The sequence below is a fragment of the Saimiri boliviensis genome, chromosome 3 (assembly GCF_048565385.1).
Source record: "Saimiri boliviensis isolate mSaiBol1 chromosome 3, mSaiBol1.pri, whole genome shotgun sequence".
NCBI lineage: Eukaryota > Metazoa > Chordata > Mammalia > Primates > Cebidae > Saimiri > Saimiri boliviensis.
Window position 1 is genome coordinate 28,439,168 of NC_133451.1, and position 14,763 is coordinate 28,453,930.

The 14,763-nt window shown below is 34.9% G+C and overlaps 1 protein-coding gene across 1 annotated transcript in view; it reads right to left on the minus strand.

The window, feature by feature from the left end:
- Nucleotides 1-1,379: 1,379 nt before the first annotated feature.
- Nucleotides 1,380-14,763, minus strand: part of LOC101048843 (histone H1.8-like) — a 48,832-nt gene continuing 35,448 nt past the window's right edge. Inside the window, exon 2 of the mRNA XM_074395655.1 lies at nt 1,380-1,996. Within this exon, the coding sequence (XP_074251756.1) occupies nt 1,380-1,996 (617 nt within the window). The remainder of the gene's footprint in view (nt 1,997-14,763) is intronic.

The window sequence follows — 14,763 nt, forward strand, 5'->3', positions numbered from 1 at the left end:
AGCAACTTTGGAGTGGTGACTTGTTCCACTGTCCACAGATAACATAATGATCCTGTAGTACAAGACACTGCTTTGGAGTGTGCCTGTGAGGTGAGCTTCTGGAAGTCATTCCTGGAAGCTTAAATAGGCTTGTATGATTAGGAAAGTGAGTCTGCAAGGCAATTTTGACCCACTGCTTAACCCAGTTATACTCAGTTCAGCAACTAAACCCTGATTGATAAAGTATGATGACCTTCTAAGAGAATATATACAAAATTAAAAGGAGACATCAAAGTCCTCAACTAATGTAATCTATCTGGAAGACTGTTAGAAATACACATTTTCAGGTTCAACCATAGACCTACCAGAATCAGAATCTGCATATATATATATATATATATATATATATATATATATATAGTATATCTTCTAGATAGAGTATTATGTTTATATTATTTATATACACTCTGAGAAACTATGTATTTGTATATATTTGTATATTCTAGCAGAGGAAAAAAGTAAAATAAATACATTTAGTGACAACTACTAAGGAGAAAAAGCAACAAGATGATTCGTTACAAAATAATTGGGGAAGGTCCTGCCACTTTAAATAAATTAATGGGCAGGGTAGGCCTCTGAGAGGTTCTAACATTTGAACTGAGACAGAGTTGGTGATAAGGATCCAGGCACGAATAATCTGAAGAATATTTCACATAGAAACTGTCAACTGCAAAGGCTTTGAGACAGAAATGGTTTGACATGTATAGATAATAGAAAAGCTATTGTGACTTGAATATGGTGAGTCAAAAGAAAATGAAAAGATAGGAAAATGTAAGCATGAACCTGATATACCGGCCTGTCTCTGACATAAAAAAGAACGTTGATTTATACTAACTGCAATTGGAAGAACTATTAGTGGGTTTTAATCAAACAAGTAGTTTGATATGATTTAACTTAAAAAGACAAATTGTAAAGAATAGATAATAGGATTGAATAGATGAAAGAGGAGTTTATATTATGACACATGCAAGAGACAAAAGTAGCTTGGATTAAAGTGGGAGTAGTCAAGATGGAGATAAATGAAAATATTCAGTATTTTATACATTATTTCAACAGGAAATGAAAACGATTCTGATAATCCTGAGATGAACACAGGAGTGGAAAAGGTTTGGTTGCAGGGCTATTCCAAACTCTGTTTTTGTACATTCTGCTAAACTAGATTGAGATATCTCTCTTTTTTTTTTTTTTTTTTTTTTTTTTTTTTTTTTTTTTTGCAGGGGGGAAAAGAAACACAAGTCTTTATTGGTAAATAGCTTACAATGAAATAAATAGAGCAGGGGTTTGTTAAACAATAAAAACTAGGACAGAGGCTAGGTGTCTCTCCACCCTTGCCTCCGGCCCTAAGCTTCAGCCCTCTGGCTGGACACTTTGGATGATGAGGACTTGATGTTGATGGGCAGCCCAGCCTTTCTCGAGCCCTTAGGGGCCTCTGTCTTCCTGGACAGGTGTGCAGGCACCACCTTGGACCCACTGGCCTTAGCAGAAGCACCCTTGGCATTCAGCCCCTGCCCAGCCCTGGGGGCAGCTGCCCCTCTAGGGGCCTGGGCCTTGGCTACCAACTTCTTTTTGGTTGGGGAAGCAGCACCATTCTTGACCTTGCTGACCGTGGGTCTTGAACTCTTACTCCCAGCTTTGGTTTTCCTGCAGGCCTCAGCATCTCCTTGGCTCCTCCTGCTGCCTTTGGCCTCTGCCTTCCTGCTGAACCCGCTGGCACTAGAAGGGGCCCGCGTGGCCTTGTCTGGCTTGGGGGGCACCTTCTGAGCCTCGCCTGGCTGTGCCTTGCTGCCTTGCTTGCGAGCTTTTTCTGTGGCTGCGCCTGGCTTGAGAGGAAACTTCTGCGCCTCTGCTGGCCTCTTGGCTGCCTTGTTCACCTTGCCTGCCTTGGGAGGCTCCTCCTTGGCCTCATCTGGTTTCTTGGGGACTTTCCCCTTGGCCTCGCCCACTTTCCGAGGGGCCTCTTAGATATATAAATGAAGGAGGCAAATAGGTCACTTAAAATGAGGCTAAAGTTCAGAAGAAATGTTAGCGTTGTAGCTGAAATGTGTTGATCATCTCTACTGGTGTTGTATTAAAAGAAAGGTTTGGTAAAAACTTTCTAGTAAAAATATATGTATGGAGATAATCAAAAACGTTAAGAATGAATTGTTGGAGTTTCTCTTGCATCCATAGATTAAGAAGATTAGAAAGGGACAATGGTAATGGAAACTAAGATGAAAAATCAGTGAAATTAGAGGAAAAGAAGACATGTATAGGCTGGGCATGGTGGCTGATACCAGTAATCCCAACACTTTTGCAGGTCAAGGCAGGAGAGTTGCTTGAGTACACAGTTCAATGCCAGCCTGGGCAACATAGCAAGATACCTTCTCTATAAAAAATTTCAAAAATTACCCAAGCATTGTGGCACATGCCTGTAGTCCCAGCTACTAAGGAGACTGAGGCATAATTGCTAGAGTCCAGGAGTATGAGGCTGCAGTGAGCCATAATTGTGCCACTGCATACCAGCCTAGGTAACAGAATAAGACTCCATCTCAAAAAAAGAGACATGTGTAATGTGTATGCTTTTGGCACAATATCACTTTACACAATATTACAAGAATAGATTGGTAGAAATGAAATCTACATAAAAAGTAGGAAGACAGAAACACAAGCATCACATCCAAACAAATTTGATAAAAGTTATACTACGAAGCGGGTCAGAAAATGGGGCAATAATTGAAGAAAGGTGGAAGCTTAAAATTCAGGTTTGCATTTCGCTTTATTTTGTCTAATAAAAGATAAGAAGGGATATTTGCATGCCAGAAGATTATTATTATGATAGAGAGAATACACACATTTGTAAAGCAAAGTCTCTGGCAATTTACAAGGAATGAGATCCAGAAACTAAGAAGATAATATATTTTTTTTAAATAGGGAAAACACTTCTTGTTTTTAATAGAAAAGACTGTTGAAAGCAGATATAGACAGAAGCAGATTTTTAGGCATAGTTATAGAAATATAAGCCATTTCCTATTTTTTCATCTGACTTATGAAGAGAGTTAAATACCAGGAGTCTTAGGATAACCGTGTAGTCTTGCTCTTCCTGTGGTAACTAAAGCAAACCCAAAAATAAACCATGATGGCATTGGTTCTGTTAGTCTTTTGTAAGAAGGTGGCCAACAATTTCAAATTTGAGTCCAGAATATTTAGCTAATAACTACTGACATTTAGGCAACATTTATCTAGTGATTGTATGGCAAGCCTGAATTTAAAAGTTTTATTTGAATCTGAATTTAGCCCAGTGACTAAGTTTTGGTAAATGAGATTGCAGTGACTTCTGTCAAAAACTGCTGAGAGTTGGACCAAGCCTCAGAAGCTAGGAGCATAGTTCTCCACAGTATTTTCCTCATCTTACTTCAGATACTAGACAATAATTTAGGGGCCCAGCTTGTGAAAAAAACTTGGAGGTTTTCAATGTCCTCTCAGGTTCAAAAAATTGGTAGAATGACTCATAAAACTCAGGTCAGAACTAAACTTATGGTTAACATTTTATTACAAAAGATTCAATAAAATGAGTGACATTATGCAGACTACTGCCAACCAGAGACACTCACCCATGCACTGGTGTCCAGAGTTTTTATTGGGGTTTCATTGTTTAGGCCTTATTGATCTAAATATTGTCCATGTAAGTGAATTGCATTTCCAGTCCTCTTTCCTCCTGGGAGTTTGGGATGATATCATATGAATCAAAGCCTCAACCCTCTAATCACATGATTGATCTTTCTCTGATGGACAACCCTCATTGGCATCATCTTGATAGCATAAACGATGAGGGACTCTCCCTGAGACATCTTGTTAACATAAACTATCAGATTTGGTCCCAGGGGACCACACTTCTTGCCACTTTGAAAAATTCCAAAGATTTAGAGATAAGTTCCCAGAAACCAGGGGCAAAGACAAGCCAATTTCTCTATTTCAAATATTTACTGGTTACTTCTTAGCAATCAGGATGAAGATAGGCCACATTCTTCATTATGCAAAGATGTAATTAAAAATGTGGGTATGATTTGCTAGAAAATAAACTTAAAGGGAGCTAATTTAACTGAGAAGAAAACCCAGGTATCCTTCTATTTTATTGTGTTTTTCTTTTTTAGTTCTGTTATCTACATGTTGTCTAGAGCTAGAACAGCCATCTTAGATCATAAGTTGAACTTGAAGGTACACTCTAATACAAGGCTTGGTAAACTACAGCACATGATAAATCCAGTTAATCACCTGTTTTTGTATAGAGTTTTATTTGCATGGGTTTGCAGTCATAAATACATTTTTCCATATTGCCTAAGCCTACTTTTGTGCTGTAAAGGAGAGCTGATGTTTTGTGTCAAAAGAAGAGTTGAGTGGTTATAATGGAGACTATATGTCTTGGATTTATTAAAATATTTCTATCTAGTTTCTTAAGTTTTCCTACCCCTATCTAGAATGATGGAAAATGAAAGAGAATATGTATGTCTTTGGTAATAGAACTTTATACAAGTTCCAGACAATGCATGTTCAGGCTTCTATCAGGTATTTAGATAAACCCAACCAATTTTTGTCATTAATGATGTATCTGTTATGTAGCATAACTGATACCTAATATTCAAAAAGTACTTTACATTAAAAACTAATACATTTAAATGTTTACCATGTGAACATTTTGCCATATGTCATTTATTTTACTCTTAGAGAGGTTTAGAAACTTTTTTGAAAATTTATGTCAAAGCCTCATTTTGTTAACACTCATCAGAAAGGTGCTAATTGGAAAGAAAAAAGTTGGAGAGAATTTTAAGAAAATTGTTAATATCTTTCCTTTTTGTCTAACATAATTTTCAATGATTCAACATTTGCTATAATCTGAAATCTTCTGAGAATGGAGACATTGCTGCAAATATCCCACAGTAAGATATACATTCTACTAATTGCCATATGTCAAATTTTTAATCTCCCCACTTAGTGAAAACTTATTTTTCTGTGCTTGTTGTTAGTGATAATATTTTTAACAAAGATATTATGTCTTCATTTAATAAAATATTCAGAACAAAATTGACTGAATTTTCTAACATTTTATAGAAAATGTTATTAACATCTGGAAGGCTCTTCATTGACATTGAACAAATGCTACATTAGGTTTTAGTGTTTTATATCTTACAGTAGATCAAATAACATCCCAACCTATATCAGGCAAATGTCATGGTTATAAGAATTTACAGTAGTGTCTTAGCATATTTCCATAATTACACATTTATTTAACCAATTAAGCATGAAAGGGGCATTATTGTCAGAGATATGATGTATGACCTGAACATAATTTGGTTAATGAGGAACAAGAAATGCCTGCTAAGTAGGGCAGGTATTCTGTTAGCAGCGACTGCTAATTGCCTCTGACATATGTCAGATTGAATGGCCTTATGTGAAAAAAAATGCTGAGTGGAGAAATCATAATGAAAATAGGTCTCATCTTTTGGTTTATAAAATGTTTGTAAACACTTAGCTCTACGAAGTTGAAGAAAGAAATTTTCTATAGACTGTAGTTGCAGGCATTGTGCAAATTCTCCTGTGTAGTCAGTCAATGATAAATAACTACTGTCATTTCATGTTTTTGTCTGTTATAAACTTCTAGAGAAAAATCTTTACTCCCAATTTCTAATTATGAAGGCTCCCAAATGGATCCACCCACAAAATCCCTTGGCTTAATTTGAAGCCAAGTCTTAAATCATAGCATCCCTTTAACTCCTTCAACTCTTTCTCTTTCATTGTAAATAACAAAGACAATCAACATTTTGCCTGAGGATGAGAAAAAACCTAGAAGGTAACAGAGTTTCGAATTGTATTGTAGAATTTCAGTGATGTTGCATACTTCCGGTTGACAAAGAATTAATGTAAACTTAAGCAAATCTAGGGAATGTGTCGTGGGGTTTGAAGGTGATAGCTGCTAGGAAATATGAAACACCATATAAAAAAGAAGACTCTGAAATACAAGGTATTTATCTTTATTGACAAAAAATAGAAAAAAAAATAGCTCTAATGACATCTTGAAGTCACTGACATAATTCAGTATTATATGTAGAGCCTAGATTTGTGACTCCAAGCAGTATGCATTAAAGTGTATAGAAATGGTCCCTCTGAAAGACTAAAAATGAACTCTTTTATATAATTTTCAATGAGCAATTTGCTAATATGGCTGTTTTTAAAATGCTACATTAAGGAAGCAGTGTAGCACAGAGATTGTAATATTACATAGTTTTTATACCTTCTAGATGTATTGTACTGGTCAATTTAAATAGCTTTCTTTAATTCAGTTTATGTAATGAAATTCTATATATTATTATTAAACCTGTAAGTTTATTACACAAAAATAGTACTTAATATTTACATAAAATAGACTTGTCTGCATTTGTACTCCATACCTTCTCTCTGTCACCCAAAAAAATGTGGTTTCCTCTTAAACAAATAGTATATTCAAGTTATATAAAGTATACAGTGAACTGCACTAAAATTAATATTATCAGCTTCACAATCCATTTCATTAAAAGCAATAATTTTGAGAAGACAATAATATATTCTCTTAATATTTTCCAGCTTTACAAGTCCAATTTTGGGTAAGTTGGTTAGTTTATAGAAATACTTTTTAATTATTTGAAAAAATTATACATAATTTAAATGTAAGCATATTTTTAACATTAAATTTTTAGATACCTTGTTTATGTTTGGTTCTTTAAAATTAATTATTTTCACTGTTAAAAATATTAGTCATAGTCAATAATTTTATGCTCCTTTATAATAAGTGTAGGTAAATACAACTAAAGAAGTTTGAAAACAATTTTTGTTGCTAGTTTTTAAAATTGTCATATAAGTTGGGAATATCAAAGACAAATACCTTTTTATATGACATGTAATGCAATTCCATATTGGTGTATGCAGTTACCATTTTGTTCCAAAACTTCAGATTCTTTATAATTAGGTTATATTTTATGAAAAATGTAGTGTGCTCATCTGGTAAGTAATAAAGGCATCAGATTCTGATATCTTAAATAAGAAATATATTCGATGTTCGTTCTGGTGATAAATTGAAAAATATGTATACATTATGCATTCTTTCCAATTTTTATTTCCTAATCATATTTTATTGAAAATCTATGATTCATATTTTGGCATAATTTCTAATTGAGATAAATTAGTTCTTCTGTGACTAAACACAAACTCACAAGTCTTAAGTTTTGTCTGACCTCCAAAAAGAGCAAATGTTATGGATATTTTTAGCATTTTCATTCTGGGCACAACCAAACTATACATATTTATTTATCACTTTTCAACCACATCTGTCATCTTGCAGGAACTATGACACCCAACTCAAAGATGGTAGATCCTGATCATTCCAACTTTTATTTTCATGTTCACGTTTTACATTTTCTTAGAATTTCCTCTATAATTAACTGTGTTAAATCACATTAACTTTTATGATCCCTTGTCTCATTTCTCTTGGAATCACTAAATGCTGGATACTTCATTCTCTAATATTTGATAGAAATTTCAATCTGCCTCAATGAAATGCAGCAATGAATGAATTAAGTTTATATTTGTTTCTCTATTAGGTTTATTTCTGAAATTTTTACGGTCTCTGGAGAGCAAAAGCAACCTATTATTCTTCTCTGTTTCCCACAGTTGTAGTTAAAAACGGTGGCCCATGTTTGTGAATTATATTGTTAATGGCCAGGTGGTACCTGTGTTAAGTATTCAACATAATGCCTGCCTGATGTTCTGACTTGAAGTGCTTAGTGAATGACAGTCATTATTGTTGTAATCATTACTTTCTCTGTTTCTCTTGTTTTTTTCATATCTGCATTTCTGTTGCAATTATAACCATTTTACCAAAAAAAAGGCTTTTTCTTCTCTTTTAGGCTTTAAATGTTGATATGTTCTGGTACTCGTGTTCTTCTCTTCTCTTTCTATATTCCCTCACTCATTTCCTCATTCACTTACATTCAAGAAATTATTGATGGAAAGAGAGACTGGTTTGATTATATATGGATTGGAGATAGATAACCAGAGCATTCATTATTTTTTATTTCCCTTTTAAGGATAATAGGAATGAAGAAATTTATGAGAGCATAGAGTGTAATTGTAAATTCGATATTTCTAAAAGATTTAAAAAATAGGTAAAATTGGAGAAGATGATATTAGATAGCTTCAGTGTTCTCAATAAAGTAGAGATGGTAATTATCAAAGAAAGAGGTAGACAAATTTGTGTAGGCACATTGAGAATTTTGAAGATTTTGCATTGTCTCTGGGCAAGAACAAAGGTGTCTGACTTCAGACAAAAAGAAAAATTAACCACTGGTGCTGAAGTCTGTTGAAGTTTTGAATGTAATAAGGGCTTTGCATTGACAAATATTCACTTTAAAAGATATCGTCTCTGTCTTTTAACAACTCCAAAAATAGTTTAGAAAATAAGCACATTAAAGTGTTACAGGTTGCAAACATTGATAAGTCCTAAGAAATAAAAATATGCTAGGGGTCTTAAAGTAATGAGTGTATACTCTCTTTCAAAATATATAGGTAGATTTCCATAAGGCAATAGCATTTAGAAATTGTAAATTTCAAGAACTGGTAATAATGGACTTGTTAACTTCCCTTTGACTGTTAAGATCTTTCAAATGCTTTTATACATGTGCCACACAATCCATGTTGACATATGATAATAAACTTGACAAAGTTCATATGTTTAAAGAGTTGGAATGCTGCAAGAAGGAGTAGGACACGAATACAGTTATAATACAAAAGTAAAAGTGATATGTCTTAAAAGGTTTATGAACATTCAAATATGAGAAATAACCTCTTTCTGAATGTAGCGCTGCTCTGTTTCATAGATTGTATCTAATCCTCCAAAATCTAGTTATTTTGGCTCTTTCCACGGTTTATTTCAAACTGTCTGTTCATGCAACCATGAAAATTCCTTCAAACCTTTCTTTTTATTTTATTTATTTATTATACATATATTTTATTGCACTTTAGGTTCTGGGGTACATGTGCAGAACATGCAGGATTGTTGCATAGGTACATACATGGCAATGTGGTTTGCTGCCTCCATCCCCGTCACCTGTATCTGGTATTTCTATATATGTTATTCCTTCCCAACTCCCTACCCCACACTGTCCCTCCCCTAGTCCCAAACAACAGATCTCAGTGTGTGATGCTCCCCTCCCTGTGTCCATGTGTTCTCATTGTTCATCACCCACCTATGAGTGAGAACATGCGGTGTTTGATTTTCTGCTCTTGTGTCAGTTTGCTGAGAATGATGGTTTCTAGATTCATCCATTTCCCTATAAAGGACACAAACTCATCTTTTTTATGACTACATAGTATTCCATGTTGTATATGTGCCACATTTTCCTTGTCCAGTCTATCATTGATGGGCATTTGGGTTAGTTCCAGGTCTTTGCTATTGTAAATAGTGTCACAATGAACATACGTGTGCATGTGTCTTAACAATAGAACAATATATGTTCCTTCGGATATATACCCAGTAATGGAATTGCTGGGTCAAATGGAATTTCTATTTCTAGTTCCTTGAGGAATCGCCACACTATCTTCCACAATGGTTGAGGTAATTTACTCTCCCACCAACAGTGTAGAATGTTCCTATTTCTCCACATCCTCTCCAGCATCTGTTGTCTCCAGATCTTTTAATAATCACCATTCTAACTGGCAGGAGATGGTATCTCAGTGTGGTTTTGATATGTATTTCTCTAATGAACAGTGATGATGAGCATTTTTTCATAGGTTTTTTGGCTTCATATATGTCTTCTTTTGAAAAATGTCTTTTCATATCCTTCACCCATTTTTGAATGGGTTTGTTTGTTTTTTTCTTGTAAATATATTTTAGTTCTTCGTATATTCTGGATATTAGCCCTTTGTCAGATGGGTAGATTGCAAAAATTTTTTCCCATTCTGTTGGTTGCAGGTTCACTCTACTGATTGTTTCTTTTGCTGTGCAGAAGATCTGGAGTTTAATTACATCCCATTTGTGTATTTTTGATTTTGTTGCCAATTCTTTTGGTGTTTCAGTCATGAAGCCCTTGCCTATGCCTATGTCCTGAATGGTTCTGCCTAGGTTTTCTTCTAGGATTTTTATGGTGTTGGGTCTTATATTTAAGTCCTTAATCCATCTGGAGTTAATTTTAGTGTTAATTTGGAGTTAATTTTAGGAGTCAGAGAGGGGTCCAGTTTCTGCTTTCTGCACATAGCTAGCCAATTTTCCCAATATCATTTATTAAACAGGGGATCCTTTCCCCATTGCTTGTTTTTGTCAGGTTTGTCAAAGATCAGATGGTTGTTGATATGTGACATTGCCTCTAAGGCCTCTGTTTCGTTGCATTGGTCTATATCTCTGTTTTGGTACCATTACCATGCTGTTTTGATAACTGTAGCCTTGTAGTATAGTTTGAAGTCAGGTAGTGTGATTCCTCCAGCTTTGTTCTTTTTGCTTACAACTGACTTAGCTATGCAGGCTCTCTTTTGGTTACACATGAAGTTTAAGGTGGATTTTTCCAGTTCTGTGAAGAGAGCCATAGGTAGCTTGATGGGGACAGCCTTGAATCTGTAAATTACTTTGGGCAGTATGGCCATTTTCACAATATTGATTCTTCCTAACCATGAGCATGGAATGTTTTTCCATCTGTTTGTGTCATCTTTTATTTCCTTGAGCAGTGGTTTGCAGTTCTCCTTGAAGAGGTCTTTTACATCCTTTGTTAGTAGAATTCCTAGGTATTTTATTATCGTTGTAGCAATTGTGAATGGCAGTTTGTTCTTGATTTGGCTCTCTTTAAGTCTGTTATTGATGTATAGGAATGCTTGTGATTTCTGCATATTGATTTTGTATCCTGAGACTTTGCTGACGTTGCTTATCAGTTTCAGTTTAAGGAGATTTGGGGCTGAGACAATGGGGTCTTCTAAATATATAATCATTTCATCTGCAAATAGAGACAATTTGACTTCTTCCTTTCCTAATTGAATACACTTTATTTCTTTTTCTTGCCTGATTGCTCTTAAAGTTTAAGAATTCATAGAGAATAGTGCTTAGGGTTCACATTACAACTTCTTTTAATAACTGTAAGCCTTTGACAGGATTTTAAGCAAATATGAACCTAAGTTTTTTTAATGATATTGGACATTAGTGGTGCCCTGTGATCCTAAATAGTAGCAATAATTAAGAATTACCACCTCCACATACTTTTTGTGTTCCAGAATGACTTTATTTTATTTTTTTTATTGCATTTTAGGTTTTGGGGTACATGTGATGAACATGCAAGATTGTTGCATAGGTACACACTTGGCAGTGTGGTTTGTTGCCTTCCGTCCCCTCGCCTATATCTGTCATTTCTCCCCATGCTATCTCTTCCCACCTCCCCACCCCCCGCCCCTCCCCCATTTCCCCCCAACGGACCCCAGTGTGTAGTGCTCCCCTCCCTGTGTCCATGTGTTCTCATTGTTCAACACCCACCTATGAGTGAGAATATACGGTGTTTGATTTTCTGCTCTTGTGTCAGTTTGCTGAGAATGATGGTTTCCAGGTTCATCCATGTCCCTACAAAGGACGTGAACTCATCGTTTTTGATGGCTGCGTAATATTCCATGGTGTATATGTACCACATTTTCCCTATCCAGTCTATCATCGTTGGGCATTTGGGTTGGTTCCAGGTCTTTGCTATTGTAAACAGTGCTGCAATGAACATTTGTGTGCACGTGGATTCCTCAAGGACCTAAAAATAGAAATCCCATTTGACCCAGCAATCCCATTACTGGGTATATATCCAAAGGATTATAAATCATTCTACTACAAGGACACGTGCACAGAATGACTTTGATGCTCCATCTGTTTACCTATAACAAGGCCAGACACAGCCTTATATTTATTAGTTGAACTATTGTTTCCCATTGCTCAATCAAATTGAAATGCTTTGTTCATCAATCTTTGAGATAAATTCTCTCCTTCCACCAGGCTCTGAACTTTGGTCTATCCTAAGCCTATGTGAGAATGCAATTCCTCTTAAATGGCATCTTGCTAGAATAGACTGACCTCAAAGTTTACTCACCCATTTATCCTATTTATTCTCCTTTCTTATATCCAGTTATTTCTAGCCTTATTCCTCTTCTGTATAAAATAAAAGTTCCTTTCTGTCTAACTTTCAGATTTTACTGCAGGTATTTTCTCTGTGTTACAATAGTATATTTCCCTCTATTAATATAATCCTTTCAAGTAGATTTCTCCTTTCATAAGCCTGGATTGTTTTCTATTTCATACTTCTCTGCCAAGTTTGGCAGATAAAGATGAATTTCACCTGAATCATGTGCTCCTAGGAAAGCAACAAATCGAACATTTAAAATATCCCACTCACCATTTATTTTCTAAAGGAGTATCTCTGCTCTGGTCAGAGAAAAATTACACCATAGCAAGATAATCAGTAAAGGAAGACTTTATAAAAGACTGTTGCAATAGGGGAGAGAGACTGAACTCGACTTCAGTGAAACAAAAGAGGAGAGATTTTAAGTTCCAGGGTAAGCTCGTGAAAAAGTACTAGAGGACATTAGAGGGAAGGTTGATCAATGTGATAAGGACACTTTCGTTCCTTAATTGACACAGAGAGGGACTCTACTTTTCTTGACAATTGCAGTTCTAAGGGCTGGTTTCCAAGTCCTTAAGAAAGACATGCCTGCATTGTAAATGGGCAAGAAGCTATAAGAAGACTTAATGTCAAAGGCACAGAAAAAGAATCCACAACTATTAGTTTTCTACAATAAATAAGAAATAAATATCAGTGGCATATATTCAAGGAGATATCTGTTAAAAAATGTTATTCTGGGGGGAATATGAAGCTGTTTCGGTCAACTTGAATACTCTGAGGTAAAACCCACTTCTACCTTTCCCCAAAGACTCAGAGAAGATGCTTTTCCTTTCTCCCTAATGAAGTTCATAAGAACTCAGAATGCCTCCTTTGTTTACCTGACTCTATAAAACCACACATTACTATTTCCTCCTCATTAATAAATATTTTTCTTATAGTTGCCTGGATATAATTGTCTCCATTTTCTGGTATATTTTGTCTTTCACAAGATAATACTTCTTACTGAATTTTATATTTCACAAAGATTCAATGAGATGATATAAACAAAGTACTTACCTAATATTTTCAATATCGATAACTTTCAAATTCTCAAATCTACAAATAGTATTATTGTGAATATCTAAAAAAAAAGTCGTGCTTCAAACAAGTCTCTGGTTCTGTGGTAAATATCATTACTTCCTACAATTAGATATAAATGGGATTATGTCTCCTCTTAACAAGGCAATAGGCATAAATGGGAGTAAGCTTACATTGATACCAATACATATATGAGAGAAGAAAAGAAGTACAACGTCTAGAAAAGAAGCAATAATCCATCACATAATCTGATTTCCTAAACTGCCCTCCTCTGTCCTCAGACATTATGACAAGTATCTTATAAAGAATCGGTCAGTTTGAGTCAGGCAGAACCAACTTATGATGGCAGGTCAAGCCAGTATCTATTGGAATCAAACAACAGAATCCTATGCTAATACCTAGAGAATGGTAGACACAAGACAAACCAGGAATCTTGACCTAGAGATTAATTTCATACATTCCAAACTGTAGGGTCTGCTGAACTCTTACGTTGTCTTTTATAAGAATATCAGGATCCATATGGATATTCTAAGCAACTACTTTACTGAATTTACTTCACTCACAAAAAATTATGTTTACGATTACTCCGACTAAGTACTGATTCCTCTATGCAGAGTTTGATGAAGTTATATAGGCCATTTTCTATAACTTTTGGAGTATAAATTCCTGATGAGTTTTTCAAATATAAATGAAACACCTTTAGAATGTGAATTCCTGATTTGAGTGCTTCCAATCTTAGCTAACATTCCTTATGTTGGTAATCACCTCTAACTGGTATAGAAATACATGTCATTGTTCCCAACAAATTTTGTTGAAGTAATTCATATGTGACATCATTAATGTTTTGTGTTCTGTTTTTTAATATATATTTCATAATGAATTTGGACCCACTGAAAGTCTTGAGTTTATCATTTTTATATTGGCTTTTTATAATGTTAAGTTATGTTTAGACTAAAGAGGCCTTCTTACATACTTTAATTTTTGCCTAAAAGTTTTTGCAGGTACAATGACCTAATTGGATGTGGAAACAGACTATACACTACTCTTTTAACAATCACAGAGTTTTGGACAATCACAGGTAGACAACTGTTTAAAATGTGTTCAAATAAGTCAAACACTGAACAGTAACAACAAATCCAGCTGTTTCAGTACCTCACTTCCATTTTCCTTATGTCACTGTTCTTTTAGTGTCCATAAATATTATCTGAAAATTTGGCAGCCATGGAATGTAGAGTTGGTCTGAACCTACCCCAGTTCTGAGTGCTATTTGATTAGTGAATTGTTCTTTGCTCCATTAAACTCTGTTAAATTTAATTTGTCAAAAGTTTCATTTCACCAACAGTTATATATAGTAAATTTTCTTCTGAAGACTTCTAAGTTTGAAGAGATGATTTCTGAGCAGGTAGACTTAGAACATAGTTTTACTTTGCTGAATATTTCATAGGTTAGTCTCACTCTAGCGAGTCTTTAGTTTTCATTGAGAATACCTTTTTATTTTCCCCAATGTCTG